The sequence below is a fragment of the Pelophylax lessonae genome, assembly GCF_965119305.1.
Source record: "Pelophylax lessonae genome assembly, chromosome: 7".
In the NCBI taxonomy this organism is placed as follows: Eukaryota; Metazoa; Chordata; class Amphibia; order Anura; family Ranidae; genus Pelophylax; species Pelophylax lessonae.
The window spans coordinates 247,696,905-247,724,582 of record NC_138774.1 but is presented as its reverse complement, the minus strand read 5'-3'; the positions used below and the strand labels follow the sequence as shown (position 1 = coordinate 247,724,582).

Here is a 27,678-nt window from a genome sequence, read left to right as displayed (position 1 = left end):
TTTGCAACAAGCAGTTTCAGAAGAACATATAACCCAACTCAACAGAGGGGCGGGTGCTGTGTCCATCAATGAAAATCAGAGAAAAGGACTTTACGGTAAGACAAAAATCCAGTTTTCTCTTTCGTTCATTGACGGACACAGCTCCATATCTTCTTGACCCTTGGGATGTCCCAAAGCAGTGTCAACATGAGGGGTGGGAAGAACACAGCAATAAACAAACTTCCCAAAGGCTAAATGTTGCCAGCCAGGTAAAAGAGGAGATCAACCAGGAACAACTGGAGCTCATCTGACAAAAAATACACCCTCAAAGAGGACTAATCCTGTCCAACAGCGGCCTGCAAAACCTTGCGGCCAAAGGCAGCATCCGCAGATGCCAACACATCCACCTTCTAAAATTTACTGACAACCAGGTGGCCGCCTTGCAAACCTGCACCACTGAAGCCGGAAGGCCCAAGAGGCACTAAGTGCCCTTGTAGAATGCACCTTAACAGGGAAAGGAGGATCCTGACCCTTAATGGAGTAGGCCTGCACCGCCATCTGCCGGATCCATCTGGAAATGGTGGCAGCAGACGCGGCCTGCCCCTTACTGTCCCTTACCATCTGTAAGGACAAATAGGGAATCCGATTTTCGAAATGACTCAGTCGCCGGCAAGTACACCCTGATCGCCTGAACCACATCCAAAGAATGCAAGGTAATCTCTTAACCACTTGCCGACCGCCGCACGACTATTTACTGTAGTACTATGTCGCTAGCCTGTGAGGGTCTGGGGAGCGAGCGTGCGCTCCCGCTCCCGAGTGGTCAAGGACCCCCCCCCCGCGCGTGTGAACGGCGGACCTGATCGTCCGCCGGTCACTCGCGATCATCGGTGGAGAGGGAGAAAGGCAGGCGGTTAATGTAAATAAGTCGCCTGTCATTCTCCCCGGTGTATAAATGGCGATCATACGGTTCTACTATGTAGAACCGTTGATCACTGTTCATACATCTCAAGCCACAGCCAATCACAGTTAGAATCACGCCCCTAGGGACACAGATAGCCCCTCCCTCTCAAAAAAGTTAACCCCTTCACTGCCAGTGTAATTTTACAGTAACAGTGCATATGTATAGCACTGATTACTGTAGAAATGTCACTGGTAACCCCAAAAGTGTCAAAAATGTCAGTCAAGGGTCCCATCTGTCCGCCGCAATTGCGCAGTACCGCAAAAAAAAAAAAAAAAAAAAAAAAAAAAAAATCGCAGATCGCCGCCATTACGTGTTAAAAAAAAAAAAAAAACAACAACAAAAATGACAAAAATCTTTCCCTTTGTTAGTAAACGCGATAACTTTTGCGCAAACCAATCAAAATAAGCTTTTTGCGATTTTATTTTACCAAACATATGTAGCATAACACAAATTGGCCGAAAATGTTAAAAAAATTTGATTTTTACATTTTTTTTGGGGAATTTCATATAAAAAAAATGTGAAAAATATTGTTATTTTTGCAAAATTGACGCTCTTTTTTTGTTTATAGCGCATGATCAAAAAATCGCACAGGTGATCAAATACCACCAAAAGAAAGCTCTGTTTGTGGGAAAAAAAGGACGTCAAATTAGTTTGGGTACAGCATCGCACGACCGCGCAACTGTCCATTAAATTCACGCAGTGCCGAATCGCAAAATAGGCCCTGGTCAGGAAGGGGGTAAAATCTTCCGGGGCTTAAGTGGTTAAGGGTGCTTAGGCTTAGGACACAAAGAAGGCAACACAATGCCTTCATTTAAATGGAAACCAGAGATGACCTTAGGAATGAACGACTGTCAGGGATGAAGCACCCCTTTGTCTCCGTGAACCACCAGGTAAGGTGAACAACAAGACAACGCAGCCAACTCCGACACCCTGCACGCAGAAGTAATAGCCACCAAGAAGACTACCTTCTGTGACAAAGTAAGAAGAGGAAGCTCACAAATATTTTAAAATGGCGGTTTCTGAAGAACCGACAGCACCAAATTGAGGTTCCACGGAGGTAATGGAGACCTCACCGGGGAGCCAGGTAGCGGACCCCCTGAACAAAAGGAGTTAAGTGTGAACCAAGGAATTCCTGGCCAACAGGTGCTGAAAGAAAAATCGCCAGGGCCGAATTGGGGCCTTTAATGGTACCCAAGGCCAAACGCTGATCTACAAGACATGAGACACCGAAAAGGAATGGACTTAACTAGACTTGATGATAAATCTTCATAGAAGTAGATTTTCTAGCTTTTAACAGCCTAGGAATCACTGATTCAGACACCCCTCTATCCTTCAACACCTGGCTTTCAATAGCCAAGCGGGTAAAGCCAGCAACTGTAAAGCAGGATGGAAGAACGGCCCTTGAGCTAAAAGATCTTCTCTGAGAGGGAGTCTCCAATGGACATTGCGACCAGACGTACCAGGTCTGCGTACCAAGACCTGCAAGGCCAGTCCGGGGCCACTAGGATGACCGAAATCCCTTCTGCCTTGATTCTTTGCAGGAGTCTCGGCAGAAGAGTTATTGGAGGAAATGCGTTTATCAGACGATACTGGCCCCAAGAGGCCACCAGAACTTCAGAGGTGTCAGCCATAGGATCCTGAGACCTTGCTATGAACCTCTGCACCTTCCTGTTGAGACGAGAGGCCAACATTGGAAGTCCCCCCACCGGAGGCACAGTTGATGAAACACCTTCAGTGGGAGAGACCATTCGCCTTGATCCAACGTCTGCCGAATGAGGTAGTCCGCCTGCTAATTTCCCACCCCTGGAATATGCATAGCAGAGATGGCTGGAACAAAACATTCTGCCCACCTTAGAATGCCAGCTACTTCCTGGGCCACTAGGACACATTTGGTGCCCCCCTGATGATTGACATATGCCACGGCTGCGGCATTGTTCGATTGAATCCTTACCGATTGCCCCTGCAGACGATTCGTCCATTGGGTAAGTCAAGGCCTGATCGCCAACATCTCCAGGATATTGATTGGCAGGCTGGACTGAGCACAATCCGTGCCCAAGAAACCTCCCCACCCAGACAGGCTGGCATCCGTGGTGACCACCGTCCAGTACAGGGGGAGAAAGGATTTTCCCCGTCAAGCGCTGGAGAGTGGAGCCACCAGATCAGGGACCCTCTCGTACCCCGGCTTAACAGGATCAGATTGTCTAGAGACTGGATTCTTGATCCATTCTTGATCTCCTTTTGCAGAGATCTGGTATGGAACTGAACAGAACCGACCCGAAGGTGGAGACCATCAGGCCCAGCACTTGCATGCAAGTCCTGAGAGATGACCGCCGGTCGGACAAGAGGAGCCAAATCACATCCTGCAACTTATGGAGTTTCTTCTCCGGAAGAAACAACCGGGCTGAGGCAGAGTCCAGGGTCATGCACAGGTAGTCCAGTTTGGTGGACGGGACCAGAAAATAATTTTGGAAATTCAGTTTCCACTCAAACTCTTGTAAAGTTTGCATCGGAATGTGCTCCAAGCCCACAGCAAAGTTAAGGAAATGCTGATGCCAACATATATTGGTATATGAAGGTAAGCGTCCTTGATGTCGGTAGAGGCCAGAAAATCCCCTTGATCAAGGGATGCCACTACCATGCGAATGGACTCCATCCGAAATTTCTGAACCTGCACAAAGCAGTTCAAGGCCTTGAGGTCCAGGATTGGACAGACCTTGCCTTCCTTCCTGGGAACAGTAAATAGGTTTGAATAAAACCCCTGAAAGCATTCAGATTCTGGAACTGGTACAATGACCCCTTGTGAGAGCAGATCCTGTACCGCCCCAAGAAGACCTCGTAGGCGATCTGGGGGATTGGAAGGAAAGAACCTTGCCCAGAGGCAAGGACCAAAACTCAATCTTGTAACCGGACGAATGAACTGTTGGACCCATTTGTCTTGAATCAAGGAGGGCCACAGATCCGGAAAGAAGCGAAGATGTCCCCCCACCCCAGATACGGGTGAGTGCACTCCTTCAGGCAGAAGTGGACTTGTCTGCGGTCCTGGAAGAACCCGCTCTCGGCTTACCAGGCCAGGGCTTCTTGGAACCCCCTGCGGGGTTACGGGTGGATTTTGATCCCTGGTCCTTAGATCCCAAGGACTTTTACCTCCTGTAAGACACTTAATGATCTCCTCCATGGAAGCTCTGAACAGTCGGTCTCCCACAAAGGGGAGATCACTCAGTACCTTCTTGGAAGCCTGGCCTGCAAACCGGTATTTCAGCTATATTATGGGGCGAAGGGTCACCACTTTCACGGACACCCTGAAAGCTAAGGGGGCCGCATCTAGAGAGGCATCACAGATATACAGCAACGCCTTGGTACAACTGGTCTGCCAGGTCAGGAGGAGGCTAGGTCCCCCTTCCAAATCCTGGCGCAAGAGCTTAGCCCATTCCATTAAGGTCTGGGAAACCAAGGTTATGGTAAAAACCGGGCGCAGAATAGAACCGGCCATGGTAAAAAGGTATTGGACCAGAGATTCAGCTCTCTTGTCAAAAGGATCCTTAAAGGAGGGAGAGTCCTCCACCGGGAGAAGGGTGGCTGTATTCAACCTGGAAACCTGAGAGTCCACCACAGGTGGTACTGTCAGTTTCTTTAACAGGGACTCTTCAAAAGAATACCTTCTAGCAAAACTTTTAGGTACCCGACAGTGCGTTTAGGGGAACCCCGCTGACTCGAGAATGCTGTCGAAATAGGTGGGAAAGGGGAATACCTTAGCAGCCTTTGAGGCTCTGCGGAATACCAAATTGCACCTGCGCAGCCGACGCAGCCGTAGCTGTGCCCTCCAATTTTAAAGTGCATTTTACAATCAGTGCATCCACTAGCACCTTTTCATGCGTGGCTGTAGTGGAAGAGGATTCATCCTTACTATCAGAGCACTCTGGGTGCATGGATGCAGACCCAGTAGGGTGACTCATGTCCGTGGCGGCCAAATAAACCTCAGAATCTGAGGAAACAGTGGATGCAGGTGTAGGCGGAGGATGCTTTTTGCTCATCCTATTTTGGAAGGCCATATCTACCTTGGACACTAGTGACTGCAGGACCACCGTCATAGCAGACAAAGTGGACTGGGACCCAGAGGGCCCCGCAGCCTCTGTGAGGAGCTCAGGTGGTGACATGTGCTCAAGAGACTCCATGAGTTAACCTGGGGACCGCCAACAAAAATGTGGAAAATTGCTGTTAACCACTTAAGCCCCGGAACAGAGCTTTCTTTTGGTGGTATTTGATCACATGTGCGATTTTTTGATCATGCGCTATAAACAAAAAAAGGAGCGACAATTTTGCAAAAATAACAATATTTTTCAAAATTTTTTATATGAAATTCCCCCCCAAAAAATGTAAAAATCTAAATTTTTTAACATTTTAGGCCAATTTGTTTTCTGCTACTTATGTTTGGTAAAAAAATTTGCAAAAAGCGAGTGACCATCGCGGGGGGCGTGAACAAGTGAGGGGCAGGAGCGCGCCTCCAGCGGCGTGCACTCGCCCCCTAGAGCCTCACAGGTGGTACTACGTCGATTTGCCTGTGAGGGGCTGACGGCCGACTTAAATAGTCGTGCGGCGGTCGGCAAGAGGTTAAAGTACCCCCCACTGCTGCACCAGCGGCAACACAAGCCGCAGCGCACCAGTTACCACTATAGCAGAAAGAGGGAGCCTTTTAGCACCCACAGGGATTTACCAACCCCTACTCAGGTACAGAGAGAGAGAGAGAGAGTGCCCAGCTGCACACGTGTGGCAATCAGAGAGAAAGAAAAAGTTCAGGAACTGACCCTAGAGGCCCACCGCCGATTCATCGCTCCACAGGCTTGAAAAACATGGCCGCCGTATGATAGCAATGGGAAACTACAAGAAAATGGCTCCTGGACTACATAAACATGGCCGCCGATAGCGCAGCCATCCACATCAAAATGGTGGCTTCACGCGGTTCCTGGAACCCCCAGGTACATTTGGACAGCAAGGAAGGCCCCGGCAGGGGCTCCCACCAGGACCACCACCCCCCCCAAAAAAACGCGTTTTGAGCAGCCGCCATTGCGCCCTCCCCAGCCCCCAGCACCTGCTCAATGCCCCCAAAGAAAACTGGCATTGCACCCCAGGGAAGCTAGGCGTGAATGAATGGGGGGTGGTCCACAGAGGGACCCCGATAGTGAAGGGGAGCATTATGAGTGAAGGAAGGGCGCTTGGGGGTCCGACCAACCCAGGGAGGGGCCCACGTCCACCCCAAAAACTGCCAGAAGGGAGGGGGGGGGACACTACTCACCACACCTTGGGACTGCTCCAGGCAGACCACCGCTCCAATTGGAATAGGGGTGCTGCGGGCCAGAGGCACGCTGCAATTCAGGTCGTAACCAGGGCTATGCGTCCTCGCAAGGTGTTCACTCACTGGCCAGCCCCCATCCAGTGGGGCTATGTTGCGGCCGACCTAACGCGGAGCGAGCTCGCTGGCCGGCCAGAGTGGGAAGACCGTAAGGATCTAGAATATCCAGTCCGCTGCCCAGTTCAGCAGTTGATTGTAGTTCACAGGAACAGAATGGATTGTAGTTCTCACAGTAACAGAAAATAATAAAAGAAGCAAAAAACATTTAATTTAAAAAGGAAAAAAAATGCTAGGACCAGAGGACCAGAGATCCCAGCAAGGGACTAGGTCCTTACTCCTGACTAGGCAGAAAAAATTGAAGGCATATAGCAGGAAATGGAAGTATACCCCCTGGGACTGGCCTATAGGTGAAGTCAAACTTTTTCTGCCTAGTGTCCTACTGCTGTAGGGGGCAACATAAACTCAAGGGTCAAGAAGATATGGAGCGATGTCTGTCAATGAACGAAAGAGAAAAACAGTTTTCTACATGGTTTAGCATTTATTAGTCAGCAGATAAATCTCTGATTTTAATGTATTTAGAATCTCACCTCAGTCTCTGGACGAGCAACTAGCAAGGAGACGTTTGTGTTTTCATCCTGTGTTAGTATAGCCACTGCCTCCTCTTTGTTTTGGACATCCATGCCATTAATCTAAAAAGGGGGAACCCAGTAGTCATAAAACTTTAAAATGGCTAGATATTTTGTAAAAAATACTCCTATAAAAAATCTTCAATTCCAAGTGTGAGCGCAAATAAACTGATTTTATTTATTTCCCAAAACATCCCAGTTTATTGTAGCTCAAGATGGCTTATATAACTTAGCTACATAGTTAAAGCCTAACTCCACTTTTGTTGAGAAAAAAAACATTCCCCTCTGGGTGATATATGTACATTGCAAGGATTATAACAACCTTTGTTGCAGATTCCTACCTTTTGTTAATCTGAAGAAATCCCTGTTTGATCCTCTGTGACTCTGTGCTGAGTGGGTCTAATGGGAGTGGTTTCATAATTATCAATCAGCTGTACAGCTGCAGAGCACTAATGAGGAAATCTGCTTGGCCTGTATCTCACCATAAATGACATTTTTGTTGCAGGAGATGCCTGAAATCTGACTTGTATCTTAGGCAGACGTCTGGGATAATTGGTGAGCCAATCACACAAGCAGGAAATGGTATTTGAGGGGTGCGTTCAGTACACACTCTGTGTGCAGAACTACAGGTAGCCATATTGCCTTGCATTTTCAGAAAATACAGCGGCTGCAGATTGAAAAGGAAAGGTCATTTTTTATAACATTCCGTTACAATATGACTTGTGTTGCAATTGTATATGCTATATTATTTTTTTCTCAGGAAAGTGAATGTACCCTGTAAATGCTGCTTTAAACAGATTAATATTGCTATTATGGCATCTTGGCATTTAACCTCATCTGGGGGTCTTGCAGGTTAATTTTCTGTTTGTAGGTAAGTATGCTCACCTAGTAAATTGCAATCTATGAAAAAGCCATTGCTGCTGCAGCACCCAAACATTTCTGAGCAACATCTGAATTTCATAAGTCAAAACTATGCATGCTTCTTTCTTTTCCACAACAATGACCCTGCCTCATGAAAGCCCCTGTGTGAGTGCTACCACTATGGAGGAGCTTCACATATTCCCACATATCCAGAATTAAAAGTTTTTTCTACAATGTGCGCATGTTTTATTGTGTCATATTTGTCCACCTCTCCAGGATGGCAGTTGTAGGGGTCACAGATCAAAAACTTATATTGAAAATCATTTAATGAGAATTAGCCTTATTTGCACCCGTTAGGTGCTGATTCATGCTGGTTAAATCCCTCTCAGAACACATAACCATTTAATAGACTAGCTACATCAGTGACCTACCTGAAGAATTCTGTCTCCTTCTCTAATTCGGCCATCTCTTGCAGCAATGCTGTTTGGGTTCACCTGTTAAAGAGAACATTTTCCCAAAATATAACTTCACATTTTACTGCATTGCATAACTGTTCATATAAACAATGTGTGATGACAGCTGAAGTCTCAAAAAACTTGGAAATTAAAGCAGAGTTGCACTCAAAAGTGGAACTTACACTCATCTGTCTCTTCCCCCCGTCCAGTGCTACATTTGGCACCTTTTTTTGGGGGGGGGGGGGGGGAGCTGGGAGCGGGTACCTGTTTTTGATAGGTACAATGTCCCCGCTTCCTTCGGACCGTGCCGCGGCGAGGTACGTCAGAAGTTCGACCCCCTCCTCCTCCTTCCTCTGCTTCCAGGCCAGTAACCTAGCGCAGCGTGCTTCACGCATGCTTAGTAGGGGCCTGGCCGTGAAGCAGCAAGGTAAGGTAAGTTCCCTTACCGGCAATAGCGGCAGCATCCGTCAGCCGATGAAAACATCGGCTGCGGTGCCAACATCGCTGGATTCCAGGACAGGTAAAGTGTCCAAGTGTCCAGTATGTGTAGCTGCTGACTTTTAATTTTTGGAGGGTGAGGCCGGAACACTGCTTTAAAACCTAACTCCAGGTTTTAGGTATTTTAAAGCTGCATGCACAGTAGGTAAAAACTGCTTCAGCAACCCTGGACAAAAAACGCTAAAGTTTAAGCATTTTTGCTGGCGTATAGCAGTGTTTAGCCCAGTGTTTAAGCTACTTTTAATAGTTGCAGGGTTAAGGAGCGGAGCCCGCCGACATCCTTAACAACGAATCAAATTGAAACTAAACGAGTCAAAATTAAAAAAAAAAAAAGAAAGTGTTGGGCCCTCCCCAAAATCCACATCCTTAATATTGGATGAGTCATCAGCTGTCAGTGGGGTTCCCTGCTGACAGCTGAACATAAAAAAAACCCATTGCTGGCAATACAAAAATGTGGGAAAAAACGGAGTGGGGATCCTCCCCCCAATCTATTCCAGGCCCTTTGGGTCTGGTATGGGTTTTAAGGAGAACTCCACGCCAAAATTTAAAAAAAAAGGCGTGGGGTCCCCCCAAAATCCATACAAGACCCTTACCTGAGCATGCAGCCTGGCAGGCCAGGAAGGGGGGGGGGGGGTTGAACAAGAACACCCCCCTTTCTGAACCGTACCAGGAAACATGCCCTCAAGATGGGGGGGGGGGTGCTTTGTGGCAGGGTGGTCTCTGCCCCCCCCTTGCCAAAACACCTTGTCCCCATGTTGATGGGGACAAGGGTCTCTCCCCCACAACCCTGGCCGGTGGTTGTGGGGGTGTGAGGTGGGGGGGGGGCGTATAGGAATCTGGAACCCCCTATTAACAATGGGCCCCCTAGATCCCGGCCCCTCCTCTTTTGTGAATGAGCATGGGTTACATAGTACACATAGTAATTAAAACACTTTTTTTGTCAAAGGTTTTGAGAAGTCCTTTATCAAAAAATGTCCCCGCTGTACTTTAGATACATCACCAATCACTCCGCCCGCCACCACCATTGACCTGAAAAAAGTTTAAAAAAAAACACCAGTCCTGCCTAAGGCTTCTGCCACCTGTGCCAGCTCCCCCATCTGACAGCTCTTAAACTAAGGGGCATGCCCTAAACTACCCAGCATGCACTTGGTCATTGATAACACAAAGGGGCGGTGCCACCTGGACACATCACTGGGTTGCCCCGCCCCTTTGTGATATCATTGACCAAGGGCATGCTGGGTTTGTGATATCACAAGGAAGTGGTGCCACCCTGCAATGTCACCGGGTGGCCCACCCCTTAGTTATTTAAGAGCTGTCAGATGGCAGAGCTGTCAAAAGCAGAGGGCGGGAGCCTTCGTTGGGACTGAAGGTTTTTGGGGTTTTTTTTCCTCTTTTCTGGTCGGCGGTGGACGTCATGATTGAAGATGGATCTACAGTGGGGGACACTTTTTTATTCTTTACTTTTTATTAAAGGACTTGTCAAAAACCTGTGTTGTATTTTTATTTACATTTTACACTTCTTTGGTGAATGAGTGGAGGGGGGGAGGGGCTGGGATCTGGGCCCCCTGTCCCCAGACCCCTATAATCCCTGGGCAGGGTTGTGGTTGAAGAGGCCCTTATCCCCCATCAATGTTGAGGGCATGTGGCCTGGTACGGTTCAGTAGAGGCAGGTGCTCGCAACCCCCCCCCCCCAATCCTGGCCTGCCAGGCTGCAGAATGGTACCATCCATCCATTTGAAATTTGTCCCTTAAGCCCCGGTTCACACTTATGCGATGCGGGAAGACTGGGAATTTGCAGCCTGTTCCCACATCGCAAACGCACACCTGGCAGTTCACACTGCCATATGCGAAACGCTGGGGGTGTCAATGTAATCTTAACGACACCCCCAGTTTGATCGTATATCGCAGTGCGATCTTGCAGTTCGCACAGGATCGGATCGCACAAGTGTGAACCGCTGTGTGATCCGATCCTGATGCGGCTGCAAAAAAGGGTCCTGTGAGTCTTTGCTGCAGGTGCGGTGCGAATTCAGCCATACAAAGTGTATGGCTAAACTCGCACCGCACAGCCGATCGCATGTAATGAAGGAGCAGTGCGCTCCGACATTACATGCGATCGCCGCAGCCGCATCAGTGTGAACCGGGGATAAGCGCTGTTAGACCTCCCCATGTCTGGGGTCTGATATTTTGATAAGCGGCTGCGTGTTTTTATGGTGGTTGGTGCACTGTTTTGGGATGGCTTATGAAGAAATAATTTACCTCATGGTGGACTTTAAAAAAATTTTGGACTTATATTATACTTATTATTTGGGATCATATTTTTTTTTTTCTTAACACCTTAAAATTGAAAACCATTTGTTAATTCAGTGTAAAGCGACAGCACAACACACTTTATTTGTATTACCTTACAGCTTAATAGCTACACTAATTACGGTTTCTCTGTCAATCCCCTCACCTCCCTGCATAACCATTTACCTATCAGCAAGGAGAGGGGTAAAGGAGAATACTACATTTTCACTTGAGCAAGCAGAGTCAGCTGGAGCTGTTATCACAACAAAGATGGCAGCACCCAGCAGTAGTCCCAAGGCTTTTAAATGTCTATAAAAAGGAAGGCTTTTTACAGGTAAATAACATGCGTAAAACACAATAAACGCACATACACTCTTATGGGAAGATTGTTGTCAAAAAGAATGATTTGGCAACAGGGCCTCTTTAATGTCAAATTTCATAATAAATGCCTGAAGAATGTTCTTATTTAATGGAAGTGCTGAAGAGAATTCAGAGCCTCATACCTCTCCTACATAAATTCCCAGATCTTCTTCATCATCTGTGCGGTAACAAACTGTTAGGCCAAGCTTATCTTGATGGCTTGTTTTACATAATTCCACTTCCTGCAACAGAGGAAGACACTAGCAACACAGAAATACACACATATATAACAGGTTCCCCAAATATAACAAGTTCCCCATATTGGTAGAAGTGAAAGTTAGCAGTAGCAAACAGTGAGTGCTGCTGCTAGGCAGGATCCAAAATGTCTGGATCACTGAGCAGAGTGAGGATGCCACAGAAGTTTGAAAACCTGGGAGATCTGTGAACGGAGCCTGCTGCAAGGTGGAGGAGGAGGAGAGTCTGAAGACTTAATAGAGGGGGCCCATCCCACACCATGGGGACCTCTGAGCAGATGATTAGCGGAAGGAACAGGCAACGTGATTGGAACTGTGAGGTGCAGCTCTACTGTATGAGTGAGATCTGTGTGAGAGCCATTTGAATGGGTGAAGGAGCTGCTGTATAACCTGAGGAAGGCTGTGTGAGGAGCTGTACACTATTATAACACCGCTGGCCTTTGAAATAATAGAATTTTTGTAAAATCTTACCGTAAAATAATTTTCTCTGAGTCCTCTGACAGTCGCCGCCCATTCATACAGTCTTCACGATTGGTATTGCCCTTCTACGCAGGAGCAAGCTAGGCAGTAATTTTGTTAATACAACAAACATTAACATATAGACACACCCACAGGGGGCCGTCTCTCTGGCCAATATCCTCCAGCCAATAACACCCTAATCCAGTTATGTAGCAAGCAGTCCATGAAAAAAACATCAACCCCAAAGAGAGGGGCGGGGGCGGCGACTGTCAGAGGACTCAGAGAAAATAATTTTACGGTAAGATTTTACAAAAATTCTATTTTCTCCTACATCCTTTGACAGTCGCCGCCCATTCATACAGTCTTCACGATTGGGACATCCCAAATCAGTGTAGATGTGAGGGGTGGGAAGACGCAACCTTAAAATAGGCAACGCAGCACCCAGGTCAGATAAAAAAACTGAACTGAACCAATAGGGTAAGTAAAGCTCAACAGGAGCTAACCCAGAAAAAATGAAATAAACCCCATGACTAAGAGACAGAGAAAAATAACATGTCTCTCTAGACTACTGCCGCACTCAAAACCTTGCGGCCAAAAAGAAGCATCCGAAGATGCCAACACATCAAGTTTGTAAAACTTAGAAAAGGTGTGTACAGACGACCAAGTCGCCGCTTTGCACACCTGAGCCACCGACGCCTGGTGGCGAAAAGCCCAAGACGCACTAACAGCTCTAGTAGAGTGCGCCTTAACAGGGAAGGGAGGAACCCGACCCTTAATCGAATAGGCCTGCACAATCGTCTGTCTGATCCATTTGGAAATGGTTGCCGCAGACGCCGCTGTACCCTTCCAAGGTCCCTCAGGAAAGACAAACAGACAATCCGACTTCCGGAAAGAGTCCGTGGTAGAAAGGTTAACCCCGATCACCTGGACCACATCCAAGGAATGCAATGCAAACTCCCTTGGATGCTTGGGCTTCGCACAAAGCAAAGGCAACACAATATCCTCATTGAGGTGGAAGGCTGAAACCACCTTAGGAAGAAAATACTGATTTGGTCGCAAGACCACTTTATCCTTATGAATAACCAGATAAGGGGAACGGCAAGACAGCCGTCAACTCAGACCCTCTGCGAGCAGATGTGATCGCCACTAGAAAGGCAACCTTCTGTGAAAACACAGGCAGAGAGCTCTTCTCTGATGTTCTCAAAAAGAGGTCGTTGTAAAACAGACAGAACCATATTCAGGTCCCAGGGAGGTAAGGGAGCCTTCCTCGGGGGAGCCAGATGATGCACCCCCTAAATATAAAGGCGCGAATCAAGGAATTAGACGCCTAAACGATGCTGGAAAAGAATGGCCAAAGCCGACAACTGGCCCTTGATCGTGGTCAGCGCCAGGCGCTGATCCACCCCAGTCTGCAGGAAAGCCAAAACCCTCGCCACTGAAAAGGAACGGAACGGGGGTGAAGACCTTGTGACTCACACCAGGCAAAATATGCCCTCCAGGTGCGATGATAAAACTTCCCAGAGTAAGCTTTTCTAGCTTTTAGCAAAGTAGGAATGGCAGCCGACGTAGTACCCCTGTCTCTCAAGACTTGGCTTTCAACAGCCAAGCCATCAAAGCCAGTGACTGTAAAGCAGAATGGAAGAACGGTCCTTGAGACAGAAGATCGTTTCTTAGTGGAAGCCGCCAGGGAGACTCGACAACCATCTGCATGATGTCCGCGTACCAAGACCGACGCGGCCAGTCTGGAGCTACCAGAATCACCAGCATTCCGAGGCTAACCTGCGGAGGAACCTGGACAACATTTGAATCAAGGGGAAGGCATATATCAGCCGATACCGATGCCACGGCACCACTAATGCAGCCGAGGCGTCCGCCAGAGGATCGCGAGATCGAGCCACGATCCTTTCCACCTTTTTGTTGAGATGGGATGCGAACAGATCCACGTCCGGAGAACCCCACCGGACACACAGAAGGCGAAACACCTCCGGGTGTAAGGACCATTCCCCCTGGTCCAGGGTCTGGCGACTCAGATAGTCCGCCTGCCATTTTTCCACACCTGGAATGTGGACAAGCGAAATTGCAGAAACATGTGATTCGGCCCAAGACAGAATCTCGGCCACTTCCCTGGTGCCCCCTTATAATTTCATGTACGCCACCGCTGTGGGGTTGTCCGTCTGCACTCGCACAGGGTAGCCCTGAAGCTGAGCCGTCCAACGGAACAAACAGAGCTTGATTGCCCGGAGCTCCAGGACATTTATCGGTAAGGAGGACTCCTCCCCAGACCACGACCCCTGGGCACAAATCGTGCCCAGAACTCAACCCCAGCCCGACAGGCTGGCATCCGTGGTGAGCAACGTGCACAATAACGGCCAGAAGGACTTGCCTTGTGTCAGAATCGGTGACTGGAGCCACCATAAAAGATCCAATCTCACCTGGTGGCTTAGAGAAATCCTCCTGTCCAAAGACTGAGGATGCCTGTCCCACCTGGCAAGAATCTCTGCTTGCAGTTTTCTCGTATGAAACTGCACAAAAAGAGACCGCCTCGAAGGCCGACACCATCAGATCCACGGACCGCATGTAGGTTCGAAGGGAGGAGAGATCGTTGTCCCTGAGGGAACTGATCTCGTTCTGCAGAGTCTGGAGTTTGTCCTCCGGAAGGAAGACCTTCGCCTGAGCGGAGTCCAAGATCATCCCCAGGTAGGGGAGAGGAACCGAAGGGAACAGAGCCGACTTCTGAGAATTGATGGTCCACCCGAATGCCGGGAGCGTCTGAACCGTGACCGACAGATGGTTTAACAGAGTGGCACTCGAGCTCGACCTTAACAGGAGATCATCCAGATAACCGAGGATCGCAATCCCCTGCACCCATAGCAGAGCCAACACAGGAGCCAAAACCTTGGTGAACACCCTTGGAGCCGAAGCGAGACCGAAGGGAAACGCCACGAACTGGTAATGCTCCTCTGCAATTGTGAAGTGGAGATACCGCTGATGATCCTCGTAAATAGGGATGTGCAAATACGCATCTTTCAGGTCGATGGAGGCCATGAATTCCCCTGGACACCGACCGGATGGATTCCATCTGAATTTTCTGTACCCGCACAAAGCGGTTCAGTAACTTTAGGGCCAAAATCGGACGCACCTTTCCCTCTTTTCTGGGCACCGTGAACAGACTGGAGTAAAAACCCCCATAACCTGTCCCGCGGAGGGACCGGCACAATGACCTCTTGGGCGAGAAGATCTTGAAGATCGTTATAGATCCCGAAAAGGATCGGGAGTCAGATGGAGATTTGATAGGAAGAATCTGTCTACGGGGCAAGATCGGAACTCGATCTTGTACCCTGAACCCACCTGTCCTGAATCTCGGACAACCAGGGCTCAGGAAAACAATGCAGATGTCCTCCCACCCCTTAAACGGGTGAGGGCGTCCCTTCAGGAAGGGGTGTCCTGTGCCCCGAAGGCAGGAAAGGACCCCCGGTTAGCATTGTATACCCCTGTATGTTGTGGTCTTTAAGGTGCCCATCTAACAGTTTTTTGAAACTATCGATGCTCCCTGCTGATACGACTGTTTGCGGAAGAGAATTCCACATCCTTACTGCTCTTACAGTGAAGAACCCCCTGCGTATTTTAAGGTTAAACCGCCTTTCCTCTAGTTTTAGTGAGTGGCCACGTGTCTTATTGTATTCCCTTTCTCTGAATAGGTTTTTTCATATGATAGGGTTGCCAGTACAATATTTGTACATTGATATCATATCCCCCCTCAATCGTCTTCTCCAGAGAGAATAAGTTCAGTGCTTGTAGTCTTTCCTCATAGCTGATGCCCTCCATTCCCCTAATTATTTTTGTTGCCCTTCTCTGGACTTTCTCCAGTTCCAGCACATCCTTCCTGAGGACCGGTGCCCAGAACTGGACAGCATACTCCAGATGTGGCCGGACCAGAGTCTTGTAGAGTGGGAGAATAATCTCTCTATTTATGGAGTGAATCCCCTTTTTTATACATCCCAGTATTCCGTTGGCTTTGCTTGCAGTGGCTTGGCATTGCATGCCACTGCCAAGCCTGTTGTCTACCAGTACCCCCAGGTCCTTTTCCATCCTAGACTCACCCAGAGGTTCCCCCCCTAGTGAGTAGCTTGCTTTCTGGTTTCTGGAACCCAGGTGCATTACTTTTCATTTTTCAACATTAAACCTCATCTGCCATGTAGTTGCCCACCCCATTATTATGTTCAGGTCCGCTTGTAAGGTTTCCACATCCTGCCCAGAAGATATTGGCATGCTTAGTTTAGTATCATCCGCAAATACTGAGATTTTACTCGATATGCCTTCCTCTAGATCATTTATGAATAAATTAAACAGGATTGGCCCCAGGAAAGAACCCTGGGGGACCCAGCTTTCCACACCCGCCCAATCTGAGCACTCCCCATTAATCACCACCCTTTGCAACCTCCCCTGGAGCCAGTTCTCTATCCAGGTACTCACCTTATGGTCCATACCTACCTTCCTTAGTTAGAACAGTAAGCGTTTGTGGGGAACGGTGTCAAAGGCCTTTGCAAAGTCCAGATACACCACATCCACAGGCTTACCTTTATCTAGGTGGCAGCTCACTTCATCATAGAAGGTTAATTGACTGGTTTGGCAAGAACGATTTTTCATGAATCCATGCTGATTACTACTACTAATACCGTTTTCATTACTAAAGTCTTGTATGTGGTCCCTTAACATCCCCTCAAAAATCTTGCAGACTGATGTTAGGCTGACCGGCCTATAGTTACCCGGGATATATCTCGGCCCATTTTTAAATATTGGTACCACGTTGGCTTTTTTCCAATCAGCTGGCACCATACCCGTCTGTAAACTATCCTTAACGATCAAGAATAATGGTCTGGCAATCACCTGGCTGAGCTCTTTAAGAACCCTCGGGCGCAAGCCATCCGGTCCCGGTGATTTATTTATGTTAAGTTTCTCTAGTTTAGTTCGAAGTCTATCTTCGGTTAGCCATGGCGGTATTTCCTGAGGTGTGTTGTTTAGTTTGGCTTTACAAGCTGGGTTAGTGTAGCCCCCAATTCTTTTGTATGGCCTTACAAGCTGGGTTAGTGTAGCCCCCAATTCTTTTGTAAAGACTGAAGAGAAGAAATTATTTAACACTACCGCCTTTTCCCTGTCCTCTGTGGCCAAAACTCCCTTATCGTCTTTTATGGGGCCAATGTGTTCTGGCCTCGCTTTCTTACTGTTTATATACTTAAAGAATTTCTTGGGGTTCATTTTTACTCTCTTCGGCTATATGTCTCTCATGTTCTATTTTAGCCGCCCTGATTTCGTCTTTACATTTCTTATTACACTCTTTGTAATGCTTAAATGGTGCCAATGACCCCTCAGTCTTGTATTTTTTGAAGGCCTTTCCTTTAGCATTAATATGCATTTTTATGTTGGAGTCTAGCCACCCAGGGTTTAGTTTTGCTCTTTTAAATTTATTTCCCTTTGGAATGCACTGGCCAATCCCTTTGTTTAGTATGCTTTTGAAGCACTCCCATTTTTCCTCCGTGTTCTTTGTTCCCAGGGTTCTATCCCATTTCTATCCCATAACGGTACTTAAATCTCTTAGGTACTACCAGCGTATGCTTAATGCGACGCCATTGGTCATTTACCGTTTCCTGAAACTCCTCGGGACAAGGAAAAACCTGACCCGACTTCAGGGCCTTGCGGGTCCCGAAGGAAACCCGCTTACCTGCCATGGAGGGCTCATCATCAAGATTTAAAGAGGATGGGGACCCCTCAGGGGGGAACGTCGTCCGTGGCAACCAATTCAGGCTCGGAGTCAGAAGACTGAGAGGGCATAGGCCGTTTCTTTGTAACTCGGTCAGACATCAGCAGATCAACTTTGACGCTAAAGTCGCAAGTGCAGCAGATAAAGAGGCTAAGGAAGTGGAAACCACCTGTACCACCAAGTGGAAGTACCTGAACTAGGTCTGTGGGGAATTTGCGATCCTGGGACTCCATATTAGCAAAGTGCAAAAATAATGACACTGGCCCTTTAAAACGGCAGTTCCCGAGGACCCTTATCGCAAACTGCACTACAGGTGGATACCCTTCCCTTAACTAAAGCCACACTGAAAAAAGAGTGCTAGCAGAAACATAGCCAGAGAAAAACAGTAAAATCCCCCCACAGTGTCCCTATACTTGCCATGCTGCAGAGAAGGCCGATGTGAAAGGAGGAAGTGACCTCACGCCCCTAGAGGCAAAAGTCAGCCCTGAGCCACAAAAAAATGGTGCCTGATAGAAGTCAATGGAGGAAAAGCACTTAGAAAATGGCTGCTGCCCAGAACAGGCCATCCGCCCACACTAAAGATGGCGCCTGACCGGCGCTGACAATGATGATGGAAAATGGCCGCCGCCCTCACTCTGAGGCCAAACAGCCAGCCCTCACCAAACATGGCGGCCGGGCGAACAGCGCCAAATGCCGCAGCAAACGCCTGCACTAGCCCCAACCGGGATCTGCACAGAGCACCCCGGGGAGAAGGAAGCCCACACACCCCCCTGCATGGCGGTCTGCTCCGCAGGAGCGCCCCCGCAGGGGCAGGGAAGGTAAGACACAGGGGGCCATCCCACGGCCATGAGGGGGATATTACAGCAAACTTTACATGTACCGCCATCCCCAGAGTGGGCCCACTCAATACACCCTCAAAAACCTGTTCCCAGGGACAGAGAGGTAATAGTACTCACCATCCAGCGAACATGGGCACCGCTCAGACACGGGAGACCTCCCACCCTGGGTGGAGGTGCCGTCAGCCAGGAAGGATGCTAGCAACACCCGGGCGTTCCAAATTTGAGATATCCCAGTGAAGATAGGAAAAGTTTGCAGGCTCGTCCCCGTTTCTTGGGGCACTGTAGTTGGGAGGCCTGGGCGTACCAAAAGCCTGCGACGCTCGATGGCAGACTGGAACTTCATAAGGTTCTATATAAACCAGTGCGAGGCCCAGTTCTGCTGACGCTTGTAGTCCTCCAAATTCTGACTAACTAGGTGAGAAAAATAAAAAGCCATTTTAAATGAAAAATCACTTTTCAGAAAGAAACTCAAAGAAAAAAAACTAGGTCCCAGCAGGGAAAACCTAGCCTACTCCTGACGCTAGGCAGCAAAGAACTGGATTAGAGTGTTACTGGCTGGAGAATATTAGCCAGAGGGACGGCCCCCTGTGGGTGTGTCTATATGTTAATGTTTGTTGTATTAACAAAATTACTGCCTAGCTTGCTCCTGCAGAGAAGGCCAATACCAATCGTGAAGACTGTATGAATGGGCGGCGACTGTCAGAGGACATAAGAGAAAACTATTAACAACTTCTAGGTACTATAACAACAACTAGGCACTGTAATAACTGCTGGGTACTGTAATAACTAAGCACTGTAATAACTATTGCAGGGCAATATAATAACCACTGGGCACTACATCAACTACTTACGTTGTAATAACCACAGGGCACTGCAATAATGACTTCTGGGCACACTCAATTAGGTGAAATAGGTGTACTCCAGCGCTACCAATGGTATACTCCTAAATGAGATGTTTATGTTCCAAATCATAAACTAAATCAAACAGTAAAAGCTGCTGCTTGCACCGGATAGTGTTCCAACAACTATAAATGCTACAATAATATCCAATGGTGCTGCGCAATAGACTCTTCAATAAACTATTATAAACAAATTATTAGTTTGTGTCCTTATTCCCAACATTGAAGAATACAGTATACAGTATATCCTATATATAGAAAAATAACCAAATAAAATAACCAAAATTATCAATACACTTTACAACTGTGACATCTTGATATTAACAAATCATCAATTTATAACATTTATCTTCCCCTGTGATGTGCACCCCTCACCAATAGATATACAGTATCTTTCTGTGTTTCAACCAGTGCTCCTCTGTGTCAAGCATATACTGCATCTGTCTGAGTTTCACCAACTGTTGGTCCTCCCACTAACATTCATGCTGCAAAATTCGCCTTCCAGTGACCCTCACAGCCCTCCGCTGTCTCCTCGTTCCACCAAGGTTTTAGGTTCATTAAGAATCAGGCTGACTTAATAGTAAATTACTGACTCTACAGAAGGGGTCAACTGCACCTAAATGAGTTGGGTACAGCTCTGTTGGGGAGAAAATTATAAATTGGAGGGGCTTTTACACTAGGATCTGGGAGGGAAAAATACCAAAAATGAACATACTGTGCAGTGAGCAAGAATTAAAGTGGTCACAGAAGATAGTGTTGAGTGGAATCGTGGAAACAGGGGGGACTCAAACCAGCTAGCAGGGAACTTGCATTATCCAATAGCAATAGTCCAATGCAGAAAGTCTGTCCCTGCTAATTGTAACTCAAGAGAAAGCAACAAGAAAATTCTAAACACACATAAAAATTAAAAGGTATGCTCACAAATGCTTAAAGTCTGGCTAACAAAATGGAAGAGCAAGAATTTCTGCTACTCGGGGAGGTTTTTGAACTTGTGGGAGTATTAGACACTTAGTTTGACAGCTCACATGACTGGGCTGCAGGGGGAACACTCTGCTTCATGTTTTTATATGTTATTATGGGAGATATTGATTGGGCAAATTAAAACCTCTCTACATACTCTCATCTAAAGCTTGCACTTTCCTAAAGGCCAAGCTCACCTGTTTTTTTTTTTCCAATTTCCAGTTTTCCTATGTACCAATATACCATTAATATGTTGCAAAATAGAGAAATTATTTTCTATATTCTAGGCCAGGCTTTGCCTCCAGTTTCTCCTAAAGAAAACACCTCCACCTGAGTACTTCAGTAGCTGACCTCATTAAAACAAACCAGAAACCTGTCCTCCCTCTCCAGGAAATTCCTCCCGCCCACCTTTGTACTTACACACAATCAGTGTCGGTGAGCACTGTTCTCCCTGAATACATAGCCAGTGTCTTCATCTGCTGATCATTTTGCATCTTACCTTCTTGCATAGATCGTTCATTTGGAAGAGTCTGCAGGAGCTGAGCGATTGCAAAACACTCTGTGTAGGGCAGAGCTGTAGTATTGAAAACAGAAGTGTGTCCCTGGAAGTCTGTAAAGCTCACCATACAGTCTGATCATACAGTCTGATCTACCAACAACTATGTAGTTCAAGGACCTTCCTGATTGAATACATAGTGATTGGATAGATAGGTGTGTCCTCCTATTATATAGTTTTGGTAAATCTAAAGGAGATTGTACAGAAATGGTACATTTGTACATCTAAAATGAACTAATAATTTAGTAGCACCAAAAGTGCAAACAGCATCCCAAACATGGAAGTAAGCACGCATTTTGGCCACGTGTAAAAAAAAGGGCCCCATGTGCTACTTTGCCACATTTGTTGCATGTAGGACAGCCTGCTGAAATCAAAGCTGCAAAAAATGTGCATTCCCACCACACTAGATGTGAATAGGGCCTGAGCTTGAAATTAGTGTGTTTACACAAGAACAGTGACAGCCGCGTGCCTCAGGTTCCTCTTATGTGCTTGTATACAGCTGGCCATACACTATAAAATCTGGATTTACAATCTCTGTACAATTTCCTTTAGATTTTCCAAAACTATGGAATAGGATGACCCATCTAAATAATCTATTTAATTTGTATAATGTCAGGCTGGCTCTTTCACTGCATAGTTGATAAAGAAGATTGTATTATCAGATTGTACAGCATATGGCCACCTTAAAGGAAGAAGTGGGTGGAAATAAAAAAAAAAAAAAAAAAAAAAAAAAAAAAAAAAGAGGTGGTGAAGGGATGAAGGAGATGTCGGGATTATTGGGGGTGATTGATTAAAATAATAATAGGTAAAAAAAAAATGATTTTAAAAGCCATGTTTATTCATATCTTATGATGCTGAACAGTACAGCATGGCTTCCATCTTGTTTTTAAGGTCAAAGAAAGTTCATATATGTACTTGTTAAACAAAATGTCTCTTACAAGTTTACAAAGGGTCTATGGTTTCAACAGAGATCTTTGTATTTCTTTTAAAATCATAAATAAGGTGATACATTGACATCTCTATCAGATAAGACTCAGTCAGTCTGACGCTATGTTAAGGGGGTGATATCTCAGTCTGTCTATAAGTATTTAACAATGGACAATACCCCAGTATACTCTAGTTGTATTTTAAAATGAGCTATATATAAATTTTTAAAGATACATTATATGTGTGTGAAGATATTAGCCATAATTATGTCATTATATTATGTAAGGCATATACATATATATTTAGGAATGTTATATCACATTTTGGGTTTATATTCTTACAATAGTAATCTTACTTAGACTTAAGACTAGAGTGAATACTAATTACTTCATTTTAAAAGGTATGTGGTAGGAGTGTTTATATAAGAATTGCTTTAGAATAGACTAAGTAATAGATCTTCCAATTCTAGACGCTATGTCTGACAACATGTGGCATGGTCAAATAAGTAATGGACTTTCACTAGCCAGAGGTCAAAGATCATTAGATAAGAATATCTTATAATTAGTCTAAATACACTGAATTTAATAAACGGTACAATACTGCCCTCTGTAGACGAAAAACCAAATGCAGTTTTGGGATAGTTGAGATATTCCCATATAGAAATATTATATTGTATTAAAAATAATTATTATTGAAATGGTTTACCAGATCCAATAATTGCCAGAGAATGATGGAGATACAGATGGACATTTATGTATGTACTGGGAGTATGGACAAAGTTTTATGTTGCGTTTTATGATTAATCTTACATATAGAGAAATCATCCTTTAATTTTATTATACCAAGTATTGGGTTAATTGTCAAGGGAGGTGTGTCTCTGACCTCACCAGTTTAGGTATAGAATATCCCGACCAATGGAGATAATGTTTCATCCCTCTGGGTTTAACTTATGGCAATTTTAATAGCTCTTTGTTCTTGCCATATAAAAGAACACCCCAGATGAGAGACACATTACATTACATTGCCCAACATACAATACACTTGCATCACACACACACTACTACATACATCTATAGACTCATCCAGACATACTCCATCTTGTCCACATCATTCATCTGAAACTTGGAGGAAACTCCTCCCTCACTGGCATCCATCTTAGGACTCTGGTAACGACCATTTGAAGCTAGCGGCCATCTTAAGTGTGGTAAATATAACCTTGCTATGTTATTTGATTTTATTCAATATTGTTTATTCCTTCCTTATATGTTTTATATTGCATATTTAAGGGTAATGAGATTACAATCCCAGCCGTATAAACCATGGTAGATTTTTCTCTAAAAAGCTGATTTTTGTTTTTATACATTTTATTAATATCAGATTTAGTGCATTATTTGCAATTTTAAGTCTTCCGTTTTGCACGGCTTATTCTCACTCATCTGCAGTGAAGTGACTTTCGGCTATGCATTGCGCAGACCATTGTAGTCTGTTTATATAGAACCTTTATTTATGGTTTATGCTTTACCTGGGAAGAAAGGGTAATCTTGCTTTCGTTTTACTTTCACTTTGTTTCAGTTTCACTTTCATTATTGAGCAAAACATCACATTGCATTAATTGTTTGAAGTTAGTATTTTATGTAGAGTTGTTTCTTTGTGTCACTTCTTGTTTGATCATATATCGTGATTGCATGTCTGGTGAATAAAAATGGATTTTTGTAAAATCTTACCGTAAAATCCTTTTCTCTTAGCTCATTGACAGACGTAGTCCTCGGTGATACAGCACCTTCGGGTTATGTTGCCTCCACAGGAGTAGGACTAGACAGGAAATAAAATGCTCTGGCCACACCCTAGGGGCAGTCCCAGAGGGTATATCCTCTCTCTCTCTCTCTGCCTCAGCAAATCAGTTATGTCATAAAAGCAGTCTTTAGAGAATTTAACCCAACCCAACTCAAAAAAAACAGAGGGGCGGGTACTACGTCTGTCAATGAGCTAAGAGAAAAGGATTTTACGGTAAGATTTTACAAAAATCCATTTTTCTCTATCGCTCATTGACAGATGTAGTCCTCGGTGATACAGCACCTTCGGGAAGTCCCAGAGCAGTATCACAAATGAGGGGTGGGAAAATGGAAATCAAATCCAAATCTAGAAGGCCCAACCGGTGCCAACTAGAAGTTTACAATGCTCATCCTTAATGATGAGACTCAACAAAAAAATTTTCAAACAGAAAAAAACCCCCGAGGTAGACCACCGGTCTCCTCAAATTGCGGCCTGCAAAACCTTGCGGCCAAATGAGGCATCCGCCGATGCCATCACATCAATTTTATAAAATTTTGTAAAGGTATGTACCGACGACCAGGTGGCCGCTTTACATACCTGGACCACTGACGCCTGATGGCGAAAGGCCCAGGAAGTACTGAGCGCTCGAGTGAAGTGCGCCCTAACAGGGAACGGAGGATTCCGACCCTTAATAGAATAAGCCTGTACCACCGTCTGACTGATCCATGTAGATATGGTCGCGGCAGACACAGGCAACCCCCTTCAAGGGCTATCCGTGATCACAAAAAGTGAGTCCATCTTACGAAAACCACTTTAGGAAGGAAGGATGGATTCGGAAGAAGAACCACCTTATCCCTATGAACCACCAGATCTGGGGAACGACAGGATAATGCGGCCAGTTCTGACACCCTGCGTAGAGAAGTAATGGCCACCAAGAAGGCTACCTTCTGGGAATGTAAGCAAGGGAATCTCCCTAATATCTTCAAAGAGCAGTTTCTGAAGAACCGACCACACTAAATTAAGATACCAGGCGGTAAGGGTGCGCGCACTGGCGGAGCCAGATGTCGCACCCCCTGGATGAAATTCCGCACCAAGGAATGATTAGCCAAAGGTTTCTTGAAAGAAGATTGCTAACGCCGAAAACCTGACCCTTGATCGTGCTCAAGGATAGTTTCTGCTCAACCCCTTGTTGCAGACAGACCAAAATTCGGGTCACCGAATAGGTATGTGGGGAAAATCCAATAGATTCACACCATGCAATATAAGACTTCCATGTGCTGGAAGTCGCTTTCCTTGCTTTAACTGGAGGTAGGAATACCTGAAGCTGACACTCCCTTGTCCTTCAGTACCTGGGTCTCAATGGCCAGGCCATTAAGCCAGCGACTGTAAAGCAAGATGGAAGATCGGTCTCTGAGACTGCAAATCCTCCCTGAGAGGAAGTCTCCAAGGAGCGTCCGCGACTAGCCTCGCCAAGTCGGCGTACCAGGCTTGACGAGGTCAATCCAGAATTTCCAGAATAACTGGAATTCCCTCCACCTCTATCCTGCGAAGAAGTTCCCGCAGCAACTTGAGAGGATGGAAGGCATGCCGTAGCTGATACTGCCCCCACGGGGCGATCAGCGTTTCTGCTGCGTCCGCTAGAGGATCGTGGCGCGAGCTACAAACCTCCGCACCTTCCTGTTAGGCCAAGGTGCCAACAGATCCACATCCGGGATGTCCCAATGAAGGGACAGCTAGGGAAAAAACCTCTGGATGAAGAGGCCATATGCGATTGGATCCGAATCGGGCTGCTCTAGAGCTGCTCGATCCAGTAAATCAGACAAAATCTGATCGCTCTCAATTCCGATACCCTTATTGGTAATCTGGATACTATCGGAAGAAATGACTTCCCCTGGTTGAGCATCGGAGACTTCCTGGTCCGCTCGCTCAACCGGATCCGATTGTCCAGGGAATCGGAATTCTGATTCCATTAAAAAAGAATCTCCTTCAGGAGAATTCGGGTATGAGACTGGGTATACGGTACTGCCTCTAAGAAGGCCACCATCAGCCCCAGCCAATTGACGGACAGCAACATCCGAATCGTTGAACCTTCTGGAGTTTCCCAGCAAGGAGAAACTCTCTTGCCCAGGATGTATCCAACCTTAGGCCCAGATAGTTCAGTCTCCTGGTGGGAACCAGGGATGATCTTTGGGAAAGCGAAAAAATCGCTGATGTCCTGCGATGATGGGGATATAAAGATAGGCATCCTATATGTCTATGGACGCCAGGAAATCTCTTTTATGCAGGGAGGCCACCACTGTACGGATGGACTCTATTTCTTCCCAAGTCCAGATTTGGACGCACCTTGCCCTCTTTCCTGGGCATTGTGAATAGGTTCGAATAGAACCCCTGAAACCGTTCAATGTTAGAAGGGCAGAATCGCACCGGTGGAAGTGATCGAAACTCGATCCTGTGTCCTCCAGAAACCGGTGAAGACATCCCCCCCCCACCCCAGAGATGGGTAGGGGCGCATCAGGCTATATTCTTCAGGCTTGGCTGAGCCGGACTCTTTGTTTACCCGACCAGCGCCCTTTGAAACCCCTCTAAAGGGGCTTTGGAGGGTTTCGCCTTATCGCCCGCCCTCGCGGAACGAACAACTCTATATGAGCAGAAAAGGAAGGTCCTCGTTAGTTACGAGGTCTTTTTATCCTAACAGTCTGTGGCAAGACAGCAGGTGGTACCGTCTATCCTATAAAGAGGAATTCCTCAAACGGATAGCACCTAGCCATGCGTTTGGAAATAACAGGGGTTCGTTTCAAAACGACCCCATTTGGGTAAAGGAAAATCCTTCGCCCTTTTGGTAGGCTAACAAGTACCAAAAAGGAATCTCAGTCTCAGCTACCTCTGCCGGTGTAACCTCAAGACTAAAGGTTTCCCGGACGGACACAACTAGTGCATCCACCACTCTTGTGCTATGGCGGAGGCAGAAACGTGCTCCTCACTGCTGAGGAGATATTACCTGAGACAACAGCCCCCTAAGAGGGACCTGCAACTGCATTGACCAGTTCCGAATCCGTATCTGAAGTATCTGATAAACAATAGGGGTAGGCGGGGGTCGCTACTTGACCCCCGTCCCTGACAGGCCACCTCCACCCGGGATACCAAAGACTCCAAAATTGCCGATAATGCATTAAAACACAAGTGGGGTACTGGAGGGTCCTGCGGCCACCTTGAGGGGATCAGGTGGGGATACCTATGCGGCAGGGTCAATGATTATACAAGACACTTGCCAGCGACAAAAAATGACAAAGTAAAAAAAACTTTTTTTTTTTTTTTTGTGTCCCCCAGTCGCAACAGCGCCCCTCAGTGTTACCTGCCTTTTTGGACCCCACAGAGAGAGAGAGACAGACCCCAAGGCTCATCCCTGATGCACAGAAGTTTTCATCAGCTTGCTCAGTGCTTGTCTTGTTACAGACAGGAAGTCTTTGGCCCTATTTCCTGGGTAAAAGAGGCGGCTCCGCCCCTTAACACGCCTGCCGGCTCCTCCCCCTGGCTCCATGAGGTGTTTGAGTCACCTCAAACATGGCCGCCCCCATGCTGGAGACACGAGGCTACACCAAAATGGCGGCCTCGTGCGATCTACCAGACAATGGCGGCGGCCTGCACAGAATAGCGGCATGTCTGCAGAAGGATCTCGGCCTCACAACCCTTCACCCTCATGGTGGTCAGCGTGGTCGGAGGTACCGGACCCTAGCGGGCCGTATGCGGACCGCTGCTTAGCTGGAGGAATGATCTGGAATGCAGTATACATGTATAGACATCGCCCTGTGGCTACTGACCGGTAGGATACCTTATACTATCACAGTAAAGTTCTAGTACTGCCACTGACTACAATCATTTA

General features: G+C 46.6%; 1 protein-coding gene across 1 annotated transcript in view; it reads right to left on the bottom strand.

The window, feature by feature from the left end:
• PDZD4 (PDZ domain containing 4) overlaps nt 1-27,678 on the bottom strand; it is a 279,356-nt gene that overhangs the window by 81,932 nt on the left and 169,746 nt on the right. Inside the window, exons 4-6 of the mRNA XM_082262609.1 lie at nt 11,517-11,615; nt 8,206-8,268; nt 6,875-6,976 (exon numbers count right to left, since the gene is read on the bottom strand). Coding sequence (XP_082118735.1) covers nt 6,875-6,976; nt 8,206-8,268; nt 11,517-11,615 — 264 coding nt within the window. The remainder of the gene's footprint in view (nt 1-6,874; nt 6,977-8,205; nt 8,269-11,516; nt 11,616-27,678) is intronic.